At 42.3% G+C, this 20,539-nt stretch overlaps 3 protein-coding genes across 3 annotated transcripts; all 3 read right to left on the bottom strand.

Moving 5' to 3' along the window:
* Positions 1 to 8,072: 8,072 nt before the first annotated feature.
* Positions 8,073 to 9,557, bottom strand: LOC141040946 (uncharacterized). Its single transcript, XM_073507060.1, has 2 exons — positions 9,240 to 9,557; positions 8,073 to 8,489 (listed from the first exon to the last, which is right to left on the bottom strand). Exons 1-2 carry the CDS (start codon positions 9,555 to 9,557, stop codon positions 8,073 to 8,075), a joined length of 735 nt encoding a protein of 244 aa, XP_073363161.1.
* Positions 9,558 to 12,024: 2,467 nt separating this feature from the next.
* On the bottom strand, positions 12,025 to 13,459 carry LOC141040945 (uncharacterized). The gene is made up of 2 exons (XM_073507059.1): positions 13,113 to 13,459; positions 12,025 to 12,454 (listed from the first exon to the last, which is right to left on the bottom strand). The coding sequence occupies exons 1-2, from the start codon at positions 13,457 to 13,459 to the stop codon at positions 12,025 to 12,027; spliced, it is 777 nt and encodes a 258-aa protein (XP_073363160.1).
* A 3,360-nt stretch (positions 13,460 to 16,819) lies between these two features.
* LOC109755641 (protein FAR-RED IMPAIRED RESPONSE 1-like) lies at positions 16,820 to 19,536 on the bottom strand. The gene is made up of 4 exons (XM_020314535.1): positions 19,465 to 19,536; positions 17,550 to 18,043; positions 17,037 to 17,419; positions 16,820 to 16,890 (listed from the first exon to the last, which is right to left on the bottom strand). The coding sequence occupies exons 1-4, from the start codon at positions 19,534 to 19,536 to the stop codon at positions 16,820 to 16,822; spliced, it is 1,020 nt and encodes a 339-aa protein (XP_020170124.1).
* Between the last annotated feature and the right edge of the window lie 1,003 nt (positions 19,537 to 20,539).

Raw genomic sequence — 20,539 nt, 5'->3', positions numbered from 1 at the left:
ATACATCAATTATTTTGGTTCCCTCGTGGTGGTCGTTCTTCGCCAAGGCCGTCAGAGGATGGATATGACGACGCTCTGATGAAGTTAAAGATCGGAGCTTGACATTAGCAGGAACAAAGATATCAAGACAAAGGATTTGAGGAATAAGCTCAAGGTGCTCGTCAAGGATCCTAGCAAAGATGACCTTGCTCTGAAAGTGTTCTTCATTATTGTGTTTATGAAGGTTGTGTTGCCTGGTGCCGCCCCGCGTGTTTCCAGAGAGGCAGCAATGTTTGACGGTCTCGTCTTTGAGGACATGGCTAATATGGATTATTGTCAGCTGATGGTTGATGAGCTTAGAAGGCCCGTTGTCAGGTACCAAGATGGTGTTACCATGGGGAAGGCAATTACAGGCTGTGCTATAGGGCCTATACTAATGTACCTTGACTGCCATATCCGTGGCAAGACTGCGGAGCCTGACATGCGAGTCCCCCGTATATGTTTCATGGATCCTGTCAAGCTTTCTGATCTGGTTGATGCAGATTTGATAAAAAAAGGCAATGCAGATCCAAAGACTTGGGTGTTTGGGAAGCTTCCGGTGAGTTTTATTTCTTTCGTGTCTTGCACACCTTTTTTTATTTAGGTATAGCTATTTTTGCTGGAGTGAACATGTGTCCCGCAGATTTACCTGTTTAGATTTTTTCATTTCTTAAGCTTTGTGAGGTTTAGGTACGATTTTTAGTACTGTTGTTTCATGTGTGGTTGAACTGAATATCTTTGTTCAACTGTCCTGTGGGTAAATACTAACAAATTGGCACTGACAGTTAAAGATTGATAGTGTTGTTGATTTAAATATGTTAATATCATGTTTTATTTTTCCCTGTGTGTTGCATTGATTAATTAACTCTTTTTTCCTTTTGTTTGTAGTGGAAAACTCAAGAGGAGGTTGTTTTTTTCCGACAATATAAACGGCCAGTCCTGGAGATGCCGTCGTCTCAGGTTCCCAAGTTTTCATCTCTGCACGATGAGTTGAGAGATGGCCGTGGTGTTGAGGGTGCTGGTTATGTTCCCCCTGGCCCTAGTAATGCTAGTACTTCACAGAGGCAGGGTTTCGGTATTGATGTTGCTGTTTCTGCGTTGGAGCGCGCTGAGCATATTTTAAGTAATGTGTGTTCTGAGCTGCAAAAGGTCCCAACAACAGTTGAGCGTCTGAGCTGTATCAATGGTATCCTTCCTGAAGGTCATCAATTTAACGCTGAGGAAGCAGTGGACATATGAGATGGAGAGAATTTTTATTGGTGCTATGCGTGACAGTGCTGCTGATCTAGTTCAGAGCTCGGTTCGTCTGTTGAACAACATGAAGCATTTCAAAACTATGCAAGACTCTCGCTGCAAGCCATATGAAGAAAGTGCAAATGTTGTTATCAGGCAGATTGAGCAGGATGAGGCTGCTGCCACCGACAGCAGGGCTGGTGATGGTACTGAGGCTAATGTTTCTGGTCACGAAACGAATGATGTTAGCTTGGAGCGCCCTGTTATTGATGTGAGTCAGTCCTCGGTGTTTGCAATTTTTACTATGTTGTTCTGCTGTCAGTATTGTAGTTGAACTTTCTCATCTTCATCGGTTTATTAATTTTTGTTCCATGCAGATTGAGCAGGATGAGGCTGCTGCCACCGACAGCAGGGCTGATGATGGTACTGAGGCTAATGTTTCTGATCACCATACGAACGATGTTGGCTTGGAGCACCCTGTTGTTGATGTGAGTCAGTCCTCGGTGTTTGTATGTTTTTACTATGTTGTTCTGCTGTCAGTATTGTAGTTGAACTTCCTGACCTTCATCTGTTTATTAATTTTTCTTTTCATGCAGGAGACCAGTCATAATGTTGAGGCTGCTGTTGACCGTGGAGTTAATGATCCATCTACTGATAAGTGCAAGGTTATTTTTATTTTTATTGTGTTTATTCATATTTTCTTGAATTTTCATGTGCACCAATGTGCCTTGCTTGTTCATTTTTCTATCCCACAAAGTTAAGAGTTTGCAGGTGGTACCTACCTTTTTTGTTACTGTGGTTTAATTCCTTGTGTTTATTGTTGCTAATAATAGCATTTTTTTTTTGCTTCATTACATATGAAATCAGGGTCCTGTTGTTGGCGACGAGCCTTGTTCGCCCGTTGGTGATGTTGCTTTGAATGTTAGTAGCAGCAAGATCGATGATGTTGCTGTGAATGCTTCAAAGGTTTGCTTTTCTGTGCACCTCTTGCTAGCTTATTTTTGATTGTTAGTTTTGCTCATATTATTCACTTTTTCTGAATTTTTATTTCTTCAGATGACTGATGTTGAGCGTGAGGCTGTCGTTAGTGATGGAGATGATGCTCGTGGTGTTCCATTCAGTAGTGGGCACGATGTTGGTACCAAAGTTGCTGATGAGGATGTTGGTGCTGCCAGCATACTTGATGCCAAATCATCTGGTGTTGGTATTGCTGGGAATCAAAATGTTTCTGATTGTGAAGATTTGCCGCCGGAGAATTTCCCGCCTGGAGGTCTTGATTACGGTGATGCATTGCAAGATGCCTCTAGCGTGGAGGAGGTGCCATCCGAGGATGATGATTTACTTCTGTCGATTTCTTCTGGCCCCTTGACGCAGGAGGCGCTCGTGTCGTCCCAGGATTTTTTTCTACAGACCCTGAAAGCGCAGCGATATTGCTGTCCTCTCAAGATCTCCCATCGTCAAACCCTGAAACTGGAGGCATATTGGTCTCATCACAGGAACTACCGTCGTCGTCAAACGCTGATAGTGCAGGTAAGGACTTGTAAATGAGGTGTACTTCTCAATTTTGGCATTTTGGACATGTTCACTTGTAGTGCTTGAACTTATTATTTTTCTTCTTTTTCTGCAAGCAGAAAGTGGTAATGTTGTTAAGGTTGATATGTTTTTCTTCGCTGTTACAAGGTTGCGCACGAACCGTATGAAACGGTTAGTTTGGGATTTTGCCCGTACCATTTTTTTTTTGCTTTCTCTCATATGATTATTGTTGTTATTGCAGTAGTTTTAATTCATGTAATCTTTTGTGTTCTCCTAGTGACAAGCCGATGTTTCAAAATAAAGAATGTGATGCCAGTGTTGGTTCTATTGCTAAAGCATTTGTCCCCACTGGCATGCTCAACTCAGACAGTGCTGACGTTGTTTTATATTCTCTACCTCAGAAGTACCGAGACACTGACAAGTTGATAGTTCCCAGATGGGTGACGGTGAGTATTTTCTTTGTAGATAGGATGATAACTTGTTTTGCCAATTTTCTAACTTTTGTTGTTCTTTTTGTACAACAGACCAAGGTCCGTGATGGAAATATTGATTCCAATGTGCTAAATTGGTTCACGAGATCGGGTGCTGATGGTTTTGACCAAGTAGGTGAACTTGAACTTTTTGTACTCATGAACTAGAACTGTCCTGTTTTCTTGCAAGTTTGGGAGGTGGGGGAATGAACTTGAGCAGCCTGCTTTTACCCCTGCACTTATGAATGATGTGTGCTTCTTTTTTTGAAGCTGAACTTATTGTCGCAAGGAAACTGAACTGATATGTTTGTTGCAATTTTAAAATGAGTAGCATATATTTTTTGTAGTGTTTTGCTTACTCAATTAGAACTTATGATTATCTTATTTTTTTGTACTTCTGAATTTCAATTTCCTTCTTTTATTTTATTGTTTGGAGGCTGAAATTTTTTGTTTCATTATGATTTGTTAAATTCATTTTTCCTCTGCGATTTTTTTGTCAGCTTCTTTTCCCTACTTTTGATCCGCCATCATTTGCGGCTACCATGAAGCCTAGTGAAGAATCTGGGCATTGGTGCTTGATTGTTCTGAATTTGAGGTTCCGTCGTTTCGAGTGTCTTGATTCACTGCGCGATGAAACCTGGAGTGATGCAGTTAGATTCTTAAGGACTATGATAGATAACCTCAGGAAGCTTTGGAGGGAGTCCAGCGTAGACAGGGCCAAACCGTTCTCGCCGGTGCATATTGATGGTTTCTCTTGCGAGTTTGTGCGGGTGCCGCAGCAGAAAAACACGTGAGTATCCGTTTTTAATGATTTTTTGTTAGTTGTTTTTGTTGCTGGGAGGGTGGTGTTCCTGTATTTTCGGATTTGTGATGTACCCTTTTGTATTGTATTTTGTTAACAGGCATGATTGTGGATTCTTTATGCTACAAAGCTGCAAGACCTATCATTGCCGGGAGGATGGAGTGATTGAAATGTTGGATTATAGCCATGAAGACATTCTTGACATTAGGAAAACTTTCCTGTATACCTGCGCAACTAGTGATGTGTTTGATGTTGACTTTCGTGGTTTGTTTGGCATCGAACCCTGTACTTAATGCATGACCTTTTGTAATTTTTTGCAGCTTGTACTTCTTGATTGGTACTGTCATGAATTATGTATCTGAACTTTACCCTTGATGTAGTATTTTATTTTTTTATTTTTGCAGGTGAGTGGCTGGATCTTGATGAGCATGACTACAGGATCTTTGGCAGCCAGTTCTCGGAGCTCGAGCGCGTATCTATTGATCTTAGCCAGGGTGTTCTCCAGAAAAGACAAGGTCTGGTGTTATTAAGGGGCGGTTGGGAGCTCTGAAAGGTTCTATGGCTGCTTGTGCAGAGAGCCCCTCTACACCCAAGAACCCCATTGTGGAATTGATAGACAGCGATGATGATGCGTTTGACAAGATTGCTGGCATGGGAAGAGTCACCAGGAGCGCTGCTGCTGCCAAGGGTTTATCCCCACTTGCTGGAATAGTGGCCCGTAGAGCTGGTGGTGCTAGGAAGGATCCTGCTTTGGATTCTGGCAATGTTACAAGCATGAAGCGTGCACCCAGAGCTCCTATAAAGTTTTGCTCCCCTGTGCAGCAGCTTCACCCTCATAAATTCCCTCACCTGGAGAAGGCTCGCAAGTTGTATAATCTGTTGCTTAGCGATGAAGCATGTGAGAAGTATGCGGAGTGAGTACCTCTTGTTACGTTTCCTCTTCTTTTCCTCTGTTGTTTGTAACTGCTAGATAAATGTGACCTGAACTGTTATTTTTTCTACAACTTGAACTGCTATGAATGCCTTATCTTGCTTCCCCCGCTTTTTGTTCTTGTCCGTGCTGCAGGAATACATTCTCAATGATACCTCGGCCCGATGATAGCGTAACCAGCTTCACTGGGAAACGCATCTGGGAAGTTTTTGCACCTGGGCAAATGATGGAGGGTGATGTAATGGACTTCCTCATTGATGATTAAAATAAAGATCCTGATAGAAATGTTGATTTTGCGTCTGGGAAAAGGGTATTGCTGAGTCCATATTTCATCACGGTAATCAATCAGATCGTTCGTTTCTCTTAAACAAGACTGCCTATTGTTTTACGAGTTTTGATAATACTTTGCTTGTTGATCCTTTCCACCTGTCTATTTCTTTTCTAGGCTTTTTGCAGGTTGTGCTTGACTATACGTTTTACGGTGATGAAAATAAAGCGTTTAATGTTGAGAGTGCAGCGAGAGATTTCAAGAGCTATGTCAAAGAAAAGGAAGACTTGCTCACTGCCGACCTTGTGAGTTCTACTAGCTGATTTTTGGTTTTAATTGTTTGTTGTCATGCTGGTTTTTGTTTTGAATATTTAACATCTCTTTTTTGGTCATTTGTTTTTAGATCATGATGCCTCTATTCAAGCCTATGGTTTTAGCAAAGGATAAGAAAGTGAACCACTTTTCCTTATATGTCATGAATCGGTACCGATGTAGCGTGGACATGCTTGACTCTTTACCTTATCCGAAGAACCAGTGTCCTTCAAAGAACACCTATCATAAAGACTGCGAGAAGATTGTGAGTGACATTTATTATCTATACTGGATTAATTTTTTCCACGTCTTTGTTTCTGCTTTTCTGAGACCTGAAAATGTGTGGCTTCTTTTCTTTTTTTACAGATCTCCAGGATGGTCCAAGTAATGAAGGCTTTTTATGGTGATGCTCAGTACAATGCGAGCAAGCAGCCCAAATGGGAGCTTTTTGCAAAGAAACCAACGTTTGTGAAGGTTCCACTTCAAGGGGCGAATGAATGTGGCCATTATACTCTGAAGTATGCAGAATCCTATGATGGTGAAAAGATCGTTGGGAACATTCGAGATAATGATGTGGGTTCTAGTTGAGCTTTTCACTTTTCTGTGTTTGGCTGATTGTGTATTCTTCTTTTTAATGTGTCATGATTTTTGATAATTTGTTTTATTGTTTTGCAGCCTCGTATTGTTGATTGGAATGCTGAGGATCTGTATAGAGTTGTGTTCAACCGGAATAACCAGCTTCTGGTGATGGAGCTTCGCAAGGAGTTTTAGCCTTTGGCTCCTGGTGCATAGAAGAAATGGTCATCATTCGCGTAGTGAAATGGATAGTTGTGTGATATATCTCTTGAAAGCATTGTAGGCTTTGATTGTAGTGTTTTGATGTCTTTGATTTTTGATAGTTGTGTGATATATAACTTGTGTATGTTTCATTGGGAATTCGTTCTGGTTAAGTTCTATTTTTTGTACTGAAGTCTTGTAAACTAGTTGAACTGAAAACACGTTTTCCCAAGTTCATTACGAGTTGTTGCTGGAAAAGTGAGATTTATTTTATTTTCATCTGTCCCAACCTAGGTTGGACCTTTATAGTTTCTGTACCCTCTTTTCTTGTACTTATTGTATAGTTATGTTAGTACTGAATTGTGAGTGGAGTGACACTTCCTTGTTATGTAGAACTTATTTCATATAATGTATTAGAACTAAAGTTTTTTTTTGGGATTGAAATTATTTACGACCAAGTTTTTACGTGATCTCTAGCCAGATTTTATTGAAGTATAAGAAATTTAGCAAAATTTGAGAGCCAATTTTTTGTTTGAACTTCTTGAATTTTAGTAGTTGAACTTCATAGTAAAAGTTAAAGCACTGGTTTAAATTAGCTACATTTAACAGATAGACGTATAAAGTTCATAATGACTTCACTAGTCAATGTGGGCTGATGCTTCTGTTGTTTGTTTTTTGTTAATTTTTGTCCTTGGTTTAACTGTAATCTATTTGGTTGAGTCTTGGCCTTCTTTCTCAAGGCATTAATTGGTATCATCATAGCACTTACCGAATAAACTAAGTTGTACTGAGATTTCTATTGTGCTGGTACTTTGATCATTTTATTTTCTTGTGTTGTTTGAAGCTAGTGCCTCACTGGTCAATGTGGGCTGATGCTTCTGTTGTCTTTCTTGTGATTTTTCTCCTTGGTCGAACTGATATCTTTTTGGTTTAGTTTTGGCCTTCTTTTTTCTAGGCTGTGGTTCTTCTCAAGGCAATGTTTGGTATGATCATAGTACTTGCCTTACAGACTAAGTTGTACTGACATTTCAGTTGTATTATTACTGTTATTCTTTAGTGTGTCAATGTTTTATGGAATGTGAACTGAAGCTTCCCGTTCCTTTTTATTTTTTGTAGAATGAATGTACCGTTTGTTCAAGTGTACCAGAACTCTCAGTCCTAGCATGCTAGTGACTAGGAAATACGTACTGATTGTTCTTTGCTTTTTCTGTTGCAGCACTCAGTAAATTTCTAACTACTATTAGCACGATGCTGTTAGTAGTGAATGTTGTCCTCGGCTGAAACTTAGTCTTCTTAGTGTTCTTCTGAAACTAAAAACTGATTTCTTAGTGTGATAGTACTACCGTAAATGTCTAAGCTGTACTGAGCGTCCAATTCTACTATTTGCTGTTGTCCTTAGTTAGTCTGCCACTGTTTTTGTTTTGTTGTGAAAATATCCATGTGTGATTTTTGTTTCTGCATGACTAGTGATGCGTGGCAGCCATCAACTTTCAACTTCAACCTACTTCAACTTCAAATGATCGATGAACAAAATAGGAAGCTAGCAAACTTGTTGAACGACATAAGCAAACGATGTACATGATAGACATAGGCAAACTTGTTCAAACCCTGACACACATAACATAAGGTAGCTGGTTCAACATAACGAAAGCAAACTACAAATCTGAAACAACAATATTAAGGACAGGCAGAAGTGCGAGCAACACGAATGCAGACTTTCATTCATCTTCATCCCGCGAAGTTGCAGTGGTAGTAGGGGTCAGCCTCCTGCTCTTTTGAAATATACCAACCTTTCACGATGTTGTCGATTGTCTTCCATGACTTGTACATGGCGTACGCATCTATTCCTGCGTACGTGATGAGGTTGTCTGGCAGCGGGCTGGTCCCCCACAGTTTGTGTTCTCCCTTGTCCATCTTCTTCTTCATGCCGCTGTAGAATGGGTGGATTACGCCGCCTGCAACATTGGCCAAGGAGTCGTAGTATTTGCTGGTCTTTGGATCTTTGCACTTGCGCTGCATGTCAATGAAGTTGTTGGGGTTGATCTCCAAACCAGACTTGTTCAACATCCGCTTGTCACCTCCAATGCTAAAACTGACAAATGTGTACAATTTCTCCTCCTGCAGGATGTCTTTGAGGCGCTTGGGCTTGCAAGGGGGGAGACACACATTTAAAGATTAGTCTTCTTTTTTGAAGATTTAATTCTTCTGCTTTTTGGTTTTGAAAGTGATAATCCATGAGGTAGATGCTTATATAGTATAAGTCATGGATGAATGTAGTCCAGAAACTAGTACACAAAGTCCTGAAATTAAATTCAACTACACCATGTTATTTTTCTTTTTTGCTATCTTCAGTGCTTCACCAAATGATTCACCTAATTCAAGAATCATTTTACCAGATTCAATGATATATGTGCTGCTTGATTCAAGTTTAGTTTTCTTTTTTGTTGAATAAAACACCTATACCAGTGCTTGATACATCTTTGTGCATCAATTATATATCAAGTTCAGAAATTAATTTGAGAAACATGTGCATCAAGATATGGACCTATACCACTTCACCAAACATCTTTTAATACATAAATTCTATAAACTATACTTGTGCATCAAGATCAGAATCTATACTAGCACATCAAGTTCAGAAATTAATTTGGTGCATCAAGTTCAGAATTCTATAAACATTTTTTCAGATGCTAATCTGGTGAAACAATCCACTTCACAGTTTCAGAAATGCATGTAAGTTGAGAAACATGTACTCGTGCATCCACTTCACAAACTATAGTAGTTCATCTAGTTGGGAAACTAGTTTAATGAAGTTTTTAGTGAGTAGTACTAGTACAACAGATGAATGAACAGTAGTATGGGTTACCATTTTGTGGCTGCTGCGATGTGGTACACCAAGCAGAGTTCCTCGACGCACAACTGCAGGACTGCCGCCATCTGTGGAGGTTCATTGTCGCTGGTGAAATCCACATCAACTCCGATGAAGCTCGGATACAAGCCGCCGCCCTTCATCCTGAGCCTGCTCATCACCTTGTCGGCCTTGTCTGGTTCGCTGGTGCAGAGGATCTCCAGCGTCTCTTTGCCGTGGAGCTCAACCCCTGTGAGGGTTCTCGTGTACTCGCGCTTCTCACCGGGGACGTGAACGTCGATGAGGTTCCTGCTCTTGTCCGACGGCTCGCCATGATGACGCTTGGCGGACGGTTCCTCTGCCATCGCCTTCCTCCGGCGACTATGGGCTTGGGAGAGAGAGTTTCTGGTTTGTGTGCAGTGGAGATTGAAGCGGCAATGGTGGTTTTTGGCAATGAGGCAGAGATGGAAGACAATGGGGTATTTTGCAGTGCGTCGACGGGGATGTGTGGGAGGCGGTTCGTCGGGGGCGTGGGTGTGGTGGTCGTGGGGGTCCCCGTTTACAGTCCCTTGTGGCAACCGCTCAGTGGGTGGCGCGGGTGGTGGCCTGGAAGAAGCAACCGTCCAAGTCAAATGGTTTTACTGCTGCACTGACTAGTCTTGTCAAGCTGTACTTATGACCTACTAAATCCCACTTGCACGTCTCAGGGGTGGTGATGATGGCATTTTGGACTGTTTAGGTGACGTATGCTTTGTGATGTTTTTCCATGTGGATGTTAAGTATTGTTTTTCCACTGAAGTCTTATAGACTAGTTTATCTCAAAACATTTTTCAGTGCCCTGGGAGTTGTTGCTCAAAACTGGTACTTATTTTATTTTCATCTGTACTTACCTAAGTTAGGCCTTTATAGTTTTTGTATTCTCATTTTAGTGCACTTATGGTTTAGTGCTGTGTGAACTGAAATGTAATTTCATACAGCGTGCGGTTTTGAAATTTGGTGTCACAGTGGTGTGAGTGCTCTGACTGATCCTGCTTTTTTAGTACTGATGTCATATGTATGTTTGAACTGAGTTTTTTTGTTTTTTTGGGTGGTTTGGGGGATTGAGATTATTTTACGACCAGATCGTTCGTTGAGGTGTGTACTGATTTTATATAAATTAGAAATTTAGCAGAATTGACAAATAAATTATATTTGAACTTCTTGCATTTTAGTAGTTGAAATAGTCAGAATTTATATAAATAAGAAATTTAGCATAATTGACAAACATTATATACTTGAACTTATTTTAGTTGTTGAACTTGTCAAAATTTATATAAATAAGAATTTAGCATAATTGACAAACATTATATGTTTTGAACTTTTTGCATTTTAGTAGTTGAACTTGTCAGATTTTATGTAAATAGGAAATTTAGCATAATTGACAAACATTATATGTTTGAACTTTTTGCATTTTAGTAGTTGAACTTGAAAGTAATATTTAATTTGGTTTTTAAAATTATGTACATTTAACAGATAGGCTATTAAGTTCTCTTCTTTTTAGAGGTTCATTGTTTTTGTATCATATTTTCTCCTTTTTTATCATCCGTGGTGCAGAGCTAAAATTATTTTTATTTATATTTTTTGTATTTAAAGTTATTGCCTGCGAACTAGTATTTGAATTTATATATTTTCAGTTTTGAATATTTTTCTTGTAGTTTATATTTCTTTGCCTCGCCCTCTGGTTTGTTTAACTCGGCTTATTGGTGGGGTGTTTGTAAACGATGCATGCTATTGGGCCGTTTTCCGGCTCAGATAGCTTGTCCGCGCGGCTGTGCAGCGCGGCGTGCGCATGCGCTCTGGGTTTAGTCCAACCTCGCTAGTCGAGGGGGCTCCGGACCTGTTTATAAGCACAACCGAGGCTCACTGGTCGAACTCCTCTGAATACTTACCTGAGCGCTTATACACGGCGCTCGCTCTCTCTCATGACTTGTGGGCCCTGATCGGTGGGCCCTGCATTGTGCGGATTACTAGGGATTCGCCTATGGGCTCGAGTTCAAGTATCTAGCAGCGTCAGGGCCTGCGCCTGACCTTGGGCGGTCAGTTTTTTCTTTTTTTGTTTGTTTGAATCTAGTACTTGACTCCACCAGTAACTTGGACTGAAACTTTTTGTTCTAGTTCTTGTCAGTTTTGTGTAAGTGTAATTTTAAGATGTACCTGCGTGTAGACTAAGTTGTACTGATAGTCCATTCATAGTAGCGCTTACGGACTGATGCTTCTATGTACTTTTTATTGTAGTAAGTATGTACTGTCCGATCAAGTGTACTAGTACTGTCATTCTTAATCTGCAAGCGACCAACATAAGTGTGTGCTGATGCTTCTTAACCTTTTTTGTTTGTAGTACTTGTTAATTTTCTAGCAGCTACATATGAATGAGAACACTACATGAAGTACTAAGAATTTTTGCTTCAACTTTTGAAGCGTTGTTAAGCAACTCAAATTGTGCTGATTATTCTCAACGTTATGTTTTCTATACAATACTGAATCGAAACTAGACATGGAACAACGTTGTGTGATTAGTTGCATCATAACTACTACTTTAGAGCAGCCACAAAGTTCCATTCAGAAGCTACTTTTGAATTTGAAATGATGGATAACAACATACGAAGCTACCAAACTTATATAATGAGATAAGCAAAACATTGTACTTGATGGCATAAGTAAACTTGTTCGACCATGACAAGCACGACATAATCATACTGGTTCAACCCAACAAGAGCAAACTACTAATTTGAAACAGCAAGATAAAAGGCAAGCACAAGCGGAAGTAAAACGAAGGCAGGCTCTGATGTATCTTCATCCCGTATAGGGGCAATAGGGGTGGTCGTAGAATTTCGCAGCCTCCCGCTCTTTTGCAAATTCCGAACCATCTGTGATGTAGTCGATCATGCTCCATGCCTTGTACGTGGCGTATGCATCTACTCTTGCGTACTCGATGAGGTTGTCTGGCAGCGGGCTGGTCCCCCACAGTTTGTAGTCTTCCTGCGTGTTGATGTTCTTCTTCATGCCTTTGTAGAATGGGTGGATGACGCTGGCTGCAACATCAGTCAAGGAGTCGTACTCTTTTCCGGTGTATGGAACTCTCCACTTGCGCTGAATGTCGATGAACTTGTTGGGGTTGATCTCCAAACCGGACAACTTCAGCTTCTCTTTGTCACTTTCAATGCTGAAACCGGCAAATGTGAACAACGTCTCATGCTGCAGCAACTCGTTCAGGCGCTTGGGCCTGCAAGGGGAGAGACATTTTTGAAAATTGGCATTACTTTGATGTTTGAATTATTCATTTTGTTTTGTTTTACAAGCGATGAATCCATGAAGTAGATGTTTATGTAGCATAAATAATGGATGAATGTACTTCAAAAACTAGTAAACAAAGTTCTGAAATTAAATTAAGTACATCATGTTATTCTTCTTTTTGGATTAAACATAGTTTCAGTCAATGTTGTATGTTCTGCTTTGGTACTAGTTTAGTTTACTTTTGTTGAATAGGATAACACATAAACAATGCTTCACCAAGTCCTTAGTTTATTTTATTATGAAAATAAAATTAGATCAAATTCAGAAAATACATCACTACATCAAGTTCAGAAACATCTTTCTAATACATCGAGTACATAAACTACACTATTGGATCATGTTCAGAAACTACACTAGTCGATCAACTTCAGAAATTAATCTTCCGCAAGATTTTCCAAATAGTAATCCAGTGCATCAGGTTCAAAAATACATTTATAGTGTATCTACTTGAGAAAATGCAGTAGTGCATCCACTTTTCACAAACCACACTAGTACATCTAGTTGGGAAACAAGTCTGATGAAAATTTTAGGATACAGTACTAATAAAACAGATAAACCAAACAGGGCAAATGAGTAGTATGGCTCACCATTTTGCGGCCGTTGCGATGTGGTACACCAAGCAGAGGTCGTCGACGCACAACTGCAGGACTGCTGCCATCTGGGGAGGTTCATCTTCGTTGGTGTAGTGCACACCAACGCCGACGATCCTACGAAGCATGCGGCCAAGCTTCCTCCAGAGCCTGGAGATCACCTCGTCGGCCTTGTCTGGTTCACTGGTGCAGACGATCTCCAGCGTCTCCTTGCCGTGGAGCTCAACCCCTGTGAGTGTTGTGGTGTACTCGCGCTTCTCGCCGGGGACGTGAATGTCGACGAGGTTGCTGCTCTTGTCCGACGGCTCGCCTTGAGGACGTTTGGCGGACGGTTCCTCCGCCATCGCCCTCCTCCGGCGGCTGTGGGCTTGTGAGAGAGAAGTTTGTGGTTTGTGTGCAGTGGAGTTGGAAGCGGCAATGGTGGTTTGTGGTAATGAGGGAGAGATGGAAGAGAATGGGGTTTTTTGCAGTGCGTCGATGGGGATTTGTGGGAGGCGGTTCGTCGGGGGCGTGGGTGTAGTGGCGTGGGGTCGCCGTTTGCAGTCCCTTGTGGCAACCGCTCAGTGGGTGGCGCGGGTGGTGGCCTGGAAGAACTAACTGTCCAAGTCAAATGGTTTTTACTGCTGCACTGACTAGTCTTGTCAAGCTGTACTTATGACCTGCTAAATCCCACTTGCACGTCGCAGGGGTGGTGATGGTGGCATTTTACTGTCGCACTGATTCGTCTTGTCAAGCTGTACTTATCAGCTGCTTATCCCACTTGCACGTGTCAGGGTTGGTGATGATGGAGGTCTGTACTCCTCTACTGTGGTACTTGGACTGGTGATTGAAGTGTAATTGAACTTACCAAATACCAGTGAGACTATGTGTGATGCTAATGTTTTTTAAAACATTTTTTGTATTTTTTAAAGGATTGTTTATATCAAGATAATCTCTGAGTAGTTTTTACAGATAAATTAGATTTTCATCAGTACAGAATGTATTATATTCACATTTTGCTTGAGGTAATTATTTTTATGTACTGATGGTCTTTCTGAATTGGGACTGGCAGAAGTAGACATAGCTTTGTTTTTTCAAAATGATGTTTTTTGGAGGTGTTCACGGGTGTGTTTGTTTTACTCTGCCTTTGTACTGACGACTGAGAATTATCAGTACTGATGTACTATAAGAGTTTAAATTTTCCTTAATATATTTTTGCTGAGTTACTGGTCAACAGTAGTGTTTTCATCAGTACAAATGTATTTGTGACTGCATTCAAAAGGATTATCAAATGGTTTACATAATAATGTCACTGCTCCAGCGGGCACAATTCACAAATTATATCAGTACTGATGTGTACTCTGCCTTTGTACTGACGACTGAGAATTATCAGTACTGATGTAGTATAAGAGTTTAAATTTCCTTTAACATATTTTTGCTGAGTTACTGGTCGACAGTAGCGTTTGCGTCAGATAAATCCAGATAAGTTTTTTCAAATGTATTTGTGACTGCATTCAAAAGGATTATCAAATGGTTTACATAATAATGTCACTGCTCCAGCGGGCACAAATCACAAATTATATCTTAACTATAGTACTGATCGAGAAATCGACGATAAAGCTAATTAAGTTTTGCTAATGACAGTGTTTCTGAAATGTTTCCTCATTGTGTTCCGAGGCAACTGAGACTACAAGCTTATTTTTTAGTTGACGCAGCAGCATAACCACTATGTATTGTTCAATCTTGAGCTTCTCCTAACTGGCCCCGAATGTTGAGCCTTGCCGGCGCCCTTTCCTGGTTGAGCCTTGGCAGCTTCATCGTCAGTTTCAGTTTCTTCGTCCCCGACACTGTCATCTTCATTGTCTTTGTATGATTGGTCGTCATTCTCGTCAAACTCTTCTTCTTCATCGTCTTCATTTGATTTCTTGGAACTCTGCACCTTGCCCTGTTTCTGTTCAGCGCCACTGACCTCCTTGCCCACTTTGCACATGCGGGCATTATGCCCGTCAGTTCCCCCACACTTGCGGCAAGTGTAGCTGTTACGTGTGTTGTCTCCATTGGTAGAAACCTGGGTGGCTCCAATCTGCTTGTGCAGCGTTTGCTTGTTGACAGTGGCATCTGTGCGGAGTGGGCATGTGCGGTAGTTATGGTTGCTCACGACGTTGCAGAATCCGCATGCCCTTATCCTGAGAGGTTTGCCGTCCGGGCCAAATTCCACACGCTTGATGGGGCGTGGCGGCTTTTTGGCTGCTCTTTCGCTGCTTGTGTTTTACTCTTCCTCCCCTTTGTGTTTGAGAATATGGGTGGTTTAATCACCCTTTCCTGCTGCTGCCGGTAGGATGTCCTGTTGTCATGTCGTTCGCCTACAGCACCATCAAGCTCATGATCTTGCATGTGAGCATGTTGCTACTCTTGAGTGTGCACATGGGCAAGCTCTGGTTGCTGCTGCTCCTCTTCCTCATTGTCGAACGGGTCAACAGCTCCCAGATGGTTCATCTCAGATAACATTGTATCAATATCCTGCTCAATGGCTTCATTGTCCGCGACACCTCCATTTTCAGCAGAGTGCATGGCGTCGAGTTCTTGTTCAAGCTTGTCCAAGACGACCCGTGACCTCGCCATTTGCTCTTGGCTTCTCAGGCTTTTTCTGTGCACCCTCATGTTCAGCGTCAGCAGTGAGCTTTCAATGCAGTATTGGGATGCCTTGTTTGACGCTACTATCCTCAAGTCATTTCTGTTGAATGTTGGCTGGATGTTCGGGCGTTTGGTGTATCTCCTGAGGATGTATTTCTCTGGAACGCCGGCAGCCTTAATTGTCTGCATCATGCACAGGACATGCACGCAGAAAAGACCTGTATTTTTTGGAAGAGGTGCATGTTTTATGTCATTTCATTCGAAGAAAAACTTTGCAAAAAAAGTAGTACAGTATGTAACATATTTTTTTAGTCCTCACCTGTGTGGTCCCATAGCCTGCACTTGCACTCATATGTTTCTCCCACGGGGTCTGCAACCACCTGGAACGCGTGCTGAGCCCACGCAGACAGTTTTTGCGGGTGGTTGTAGCGCACGAGGTACTTTGTGGGCTCTTCCGTCTCTGTCGCCGTGAAGAGTGTGCTCAATTTTAGCCTATTTGTGATCTCGCTGTACACAGCTCGTGATTAAACCTTTGCCATCTGGGTATCAAACCCATAGAAGGTCAGCGTGTTTTGTTCCTTCTGCACATGCAAGAATGATGACCAAATTGTTAGTTTTCTCGCGGCAAAAACTTGTCTAACTAATAAAGTTTTACTTTAGTAAGCATGTTATTTTTTGTCTTACGACAGGTGATAGAGCTATACCCGGTTACCCATTGTCTCCTGATTCTCTGTCTGCCTCCTGGTTTTGACGCAGGAGTTTACCTGGCTGACAAACCAGTGTAGGTTTTGTCTCACACTTACGAAGTTCTTCTTGAGCACATAGTTCATGCTCTCACTTTGCTGTGTGGATGTCATTTTGGCGCAGAAAATTTCTTTGAAGTAGGCTGATATCGATCTCTCACGCTCATTCCACATGGCCACCATCGTGGCATAATCGTGGAGGTTGTACTTATCCATGAGTCTTTTCCAGGCAGCCTCAAACTCAGTTGGCATGAGGGGCCAGTTGAGGATTGATGTGAATTCATCCTTAAAGTCTTCGTGCAGGTTGTACAGGTATGCGAGGTGTTCCCTGTACTTCTTCATAATGTACTAGCGGCACAGCTTGTGTACTGTGTTCTTGAAAGCATCTGGGATCGCCGAAGCCATTGTCGGGCACTGGTCTGGTAATGAGAAAAGAGACGTGGAGTGGTCAGCAGATGGTGGTGCATATATACAAATAGAACTGACACAACATTTTTACTGTGTTATTTTCCTTTTAATTTTTTTGGGGAGGGGGGGTGGTTGGGGGTGGTTTTGGCGGTTGTACCTGTGAGGATGCATATAGGAGCCTTCCCTCTCATACACCTTAAAAATGTCTTGAACAGCCATCTGAATGAATCTGCATCCTCATCTCTTATCAGGGAGAAACCAAAGAATGTAGTCTGTAAGTGGTTGTTAGTACCGACAAACAGCCCAAGTGGCATATGGTACTTGTTGGTCTTATATGTGGTGTCAAATGTTACACAGTCACCAAAGTCCTGATAGGCCCCTCGGCAGCTTGCGTTCACCCAGAATATGTTCTTAAATCTGTCGTACTCATCGAGTTGCATGTCACAGAAGAATTCCCTGTTTATAGCTTTCATCTCCCTAAAGAAGTTGACAGTCTTTAGGACATCTTCCACACCATCCATCCTTGAATTCTTTGCTTTCCTGCATATTAAAAGTTCATTCAAAAATGCATGTTGAACTGGCGTCAGGTCATGCGTTGCGTAATATGTTTGTACTAACAGAGGAAAAAAGACGGAGGCGGTTTATGGGAGGAGAACAAGTTTGTACTTACAGGTTAATCAGGTCTTTGGCATTCATTTTGAGGAAGTAGCTACCAGGGTCATCACCACCCAGTATGCTCATGATTTGCGCGTGTTCAATGCCTTTGAACTGCAGGTACTTGACGTACTCCAAGATTGTTTTGTCAAAGTTTTTGTGGGAGTGCAAGAAGACAAGCATTTGCGGAGTGAGCTGTAGCGTGTGGTTGTGTTCCCAGACTATCTCTTTTATGACAAATGTTCCATCCTTTTCCTTCTTCAGCCTCATTTTAGCCCCGCAGTTAGTCCTGGCTGTCGTTTTGTTCCGCTGTCTATTTGCTTCAGACACCTTCGGTTCATAGACTCCATAACACGTGCAATAAAGGTAGGCTCTGGTCTTAAACTTGGGGCCTTCCCTGACAGCAAAACCCGCGTGCTTCGCATAGACGTTGTAGAAGTTCTTTGTTTCTTCAAAAGTTTCAAAGCGCATCTCTAGTCTTGGCAGAATGTAAGCTTCAATGTTAGGTGGCTGCACGCGACAGTGAGCAAACAAAAACGCAGTTATGAAAATGTTAGATGGGGTGGTCACAGTACCATGGTATGGACTGTGCTTGTATGTTTTTTTCTATATGGATACTTACATGTGTATAGCTCTGTGCTGCCTCCGGTGTTTGCTATTCACCCTGGTGTATGGGCGCGGGTGGTGTCACCCTTGGCACATCCAGCAATGCATCTCTTGGAGGGAGCAATGTTGACGAAGATCTACATCTCTCATTGTACGGCCGTCTCCCCTCATATTCGTTGTGAGGTTGCTCCTGTCTATATGGCTCATATCTTGTACTTTGGAACCTGCTAGAGCAGCCAAAATTTCTATCTCTTTGGCCTGGTCTTCTCGTCGCAACCGCTTTTGCAGCACGGATTATTGATGTTGACGGAGCGACTGGTGGAAGCCTTGTTGCAACCCATCCACGGCTTCCTGTCCTTGGCTTTCTGCATGCGCTAGGGAAGGAAAACATTTGTTGTTGGGGATATTGTCGGCCTTGTTGCAACCCAGCAATGACAAAGCTTGTATTCCCACATATTGGTGTTTGCTGCATAGAAGAACCTGTTCGTGCTTCTGATGATTCCGGCGTATCTTGAAATCTGCCTGTATTGTTGAAGTATCCAGGTGGTATTTCTCGTGTTACCCAACCAGGCGGTGCCCCATATCTGCTTGGCTCATCAAATTCTCGCTGCGTGTGCCGCCTTGCATGCTTCTGCAATGACATTCAACAGTTTTGGGATTAATCTTTTCTGCATTTTTCTCGTATACATGCTATGGGTAACATGTCATGCACTGAAGGAAATGTACAAGTTGAACTTGCATCGCTGACCGTTATTTAAACTTTGTTCTCTATTTTGTATCTGGTTTCGTTTTCAGTTGAACTGATGAACGTACATGTTCAACACTGATGTACTGTTTTTTAGCACTGCTTGTAAACTGAACATTGAACTTCAGAGATGTATGGATATATACAAAACTAATGCAAGTCTTCTCTTTTGTTCATCTATAACTTATGCAACTACACTAGAAGTACTCCTAGTTTATGTATCATTGAACTTACAGTGTAACAAGTGTATATTTTTTTCAACAACATTCTTTCACTAGTTCGAACTGACGCAACTACATGGCATGTACTATTAGAAATAACATCATACAACTTGCAGTGGTAGCTGAACCTTATATAAAGCCTAGTAGCTACTTGGACTGATGCATAAGTTTATGTTTTTTGGCTTTGAACTGAAGCTAGCATATTAGAGGTACTGACAGTAACCTAGACATCCAAATTGTGCATCAAGTGGCAGGGGTGTAATGAACTGATCAAGCATTTGCAATGTACTATCAGGTTCTTCTTCATAGCAGGACTGATGAACTGATGGACTGACACAAACGTGGGAAGCAGACATTACCTCCAGTGGACTGACTTCTTCTTCTTCCTCTCGTGGGCGGCGTACTGGCATGTTCTTCGGAGGCGGCGCCATTGATGCAGCTCCTGCTTGTGGTGGACGTCTGGCGAAGAGGTTCGGGGAGGCAGTACCTTGCGGGGATCACTGCCACGGAGAAGGAGCCCCGGCGACGGAGGGAGGCAGGAGGCTGAGATGACGGCCCCGTTGTTGGATCCGGCGACGGAGGGAGGCAGGAGACGGGGATGACGGCCCCATCGATGGATCCGGCGACGTAGGGAGGCAGGAGACAGAGATCATGGCCCTATCGATGGATCCGGCGACGGAGGGAGGCAGGAGGCGGGGATCACGGCCCCGTCAATGGATCCGACGACGGAAGGAGGCAGGAGACGGCGGCAGATCCGCCGCTGGCCAGTCACGGCGCCGCGGGCTCCCTCGCTCTGGCTGCCGCCGTCGCTCGCTCGCCCACGACGGCTGCCTCCGGCGGAAGAAGGCGGGTTGGGTTCGGGCTGGGTCGGGGGGATTCTACGGTGGTCTGCGCGTCGCGCCTATATAGGGCGGGGGGGGGGGGTAACAGAATAATATTTTGTTACCGGCAACAGAATAGTCCAGCCCTATATATATACATATATATATATATACATATATATATATATATATATATATATATATATATATATATATATATAGTGGCCGACACAAAATGCCCCAAAATGGCGGTAAATAAGAGCCAGTGGCAGTCATACTATAAATAAGCCCATACTTCGATTGATATTTCGCAAGAGTATTATTGGTAGGCCAGCTAATTTCAACCTATTCAAGAATTCTTTGCGTTTGTGTACAACTGATCCCCATCTTCTGTATTTGACATTGCGTTGCACACTGTATCTGAGCTTTGGTATGTTACCTCTTCTCCATCTATTCTACTCATGATAAGTATTTACCTTAGGTGCCATCTCGTTTCTTGGCCATAAGATGGCTGTTTCTTCAAGGTATTTTCGATTTGTCCATGGGTTGTGCTGTGCCCCCACCAAGACTCTTTTATTTTCTTCTCGCACTTTGGCTACTTGAACCCGTTTGG

Source organism: Aegilops tauschii, chromosome 2, assembly GCF_002575655.3.
Source record: "Aegilops tauschii subsp. strangulata cultivar AL8/78 chromosome 2, Aet v6.0, whole genome shotgun sequence".
Lineage (NCBI taxonomy): Eukaryota > Viridiplantae > Streptophyta > Magnoliopsida > Poales > Poaceae > Aegilops > Aegilops tauschii.
Note: the sequence above shows the minus strand (reverse complement) of the source record. Positions and strands in the feature narration are given on the sequence as shown.

What these genes read in the sequence shown, in the direction of transcription:
- LOC109755641 (XM_020314535.1), bottom strand. Translation starts at nt 19,536, where the DNA reads ATGGCGCCGCCTCCGAAGAACATGCCAGTACGCCGCCCACGAGAGGAA. An exon ending in AAGAAGTCAGTCCACTGGAG is followed by an intron (nt 18,044 to 19,464) that starts GTAATGTCTGCT and finishes TGTCGCGTGCAG; the next exon opens with CCACCTAACATTGAAGCTTA. An exon ending in GCCAAAGACCTGATTAACCT is followed by an intron (nt 17,420 to 17,549) that starts GTAAGTACAAAC and finishes TTTAATATGCAG; the next exon opens with GAAAGCAAAGAATTCAAGGA.
- LOC141040946 (XM_073507060.1), bottom strand. Translation starts at nt 9,557, where the DNA reads ATGGCAGAGGAACCGTCCGCCAAGCGTCATCATGGCGAGCCGTCGGAC. An exon ending in GCGTCGAGGAACTCTGCTTG is followed by an intron (nt 8,490 to 9,239) that starts GTGTACCACATC and finishes CCCCCTTGCAAG; the next exon opens with CCCAAGCGCCTCAAAGACAT.
- LOC141040945 (XM_073507059.1), bottom strand. Translation starts at nt 13,459, where the DNA reads ATGGCGGAGGAACCGTCCGCCAAACGTCCTCAAGGCGAGCCGTCGGAC. An exon ending in ATCGCAACGGCCGCAAAATG is followed by an intron (nt 12,455 to 13,112) that starts GTGAGCCATACT and finishes CTCCCCTTGCAG; the next exon opens with GCCCAAGCGCCTGAACGAGT.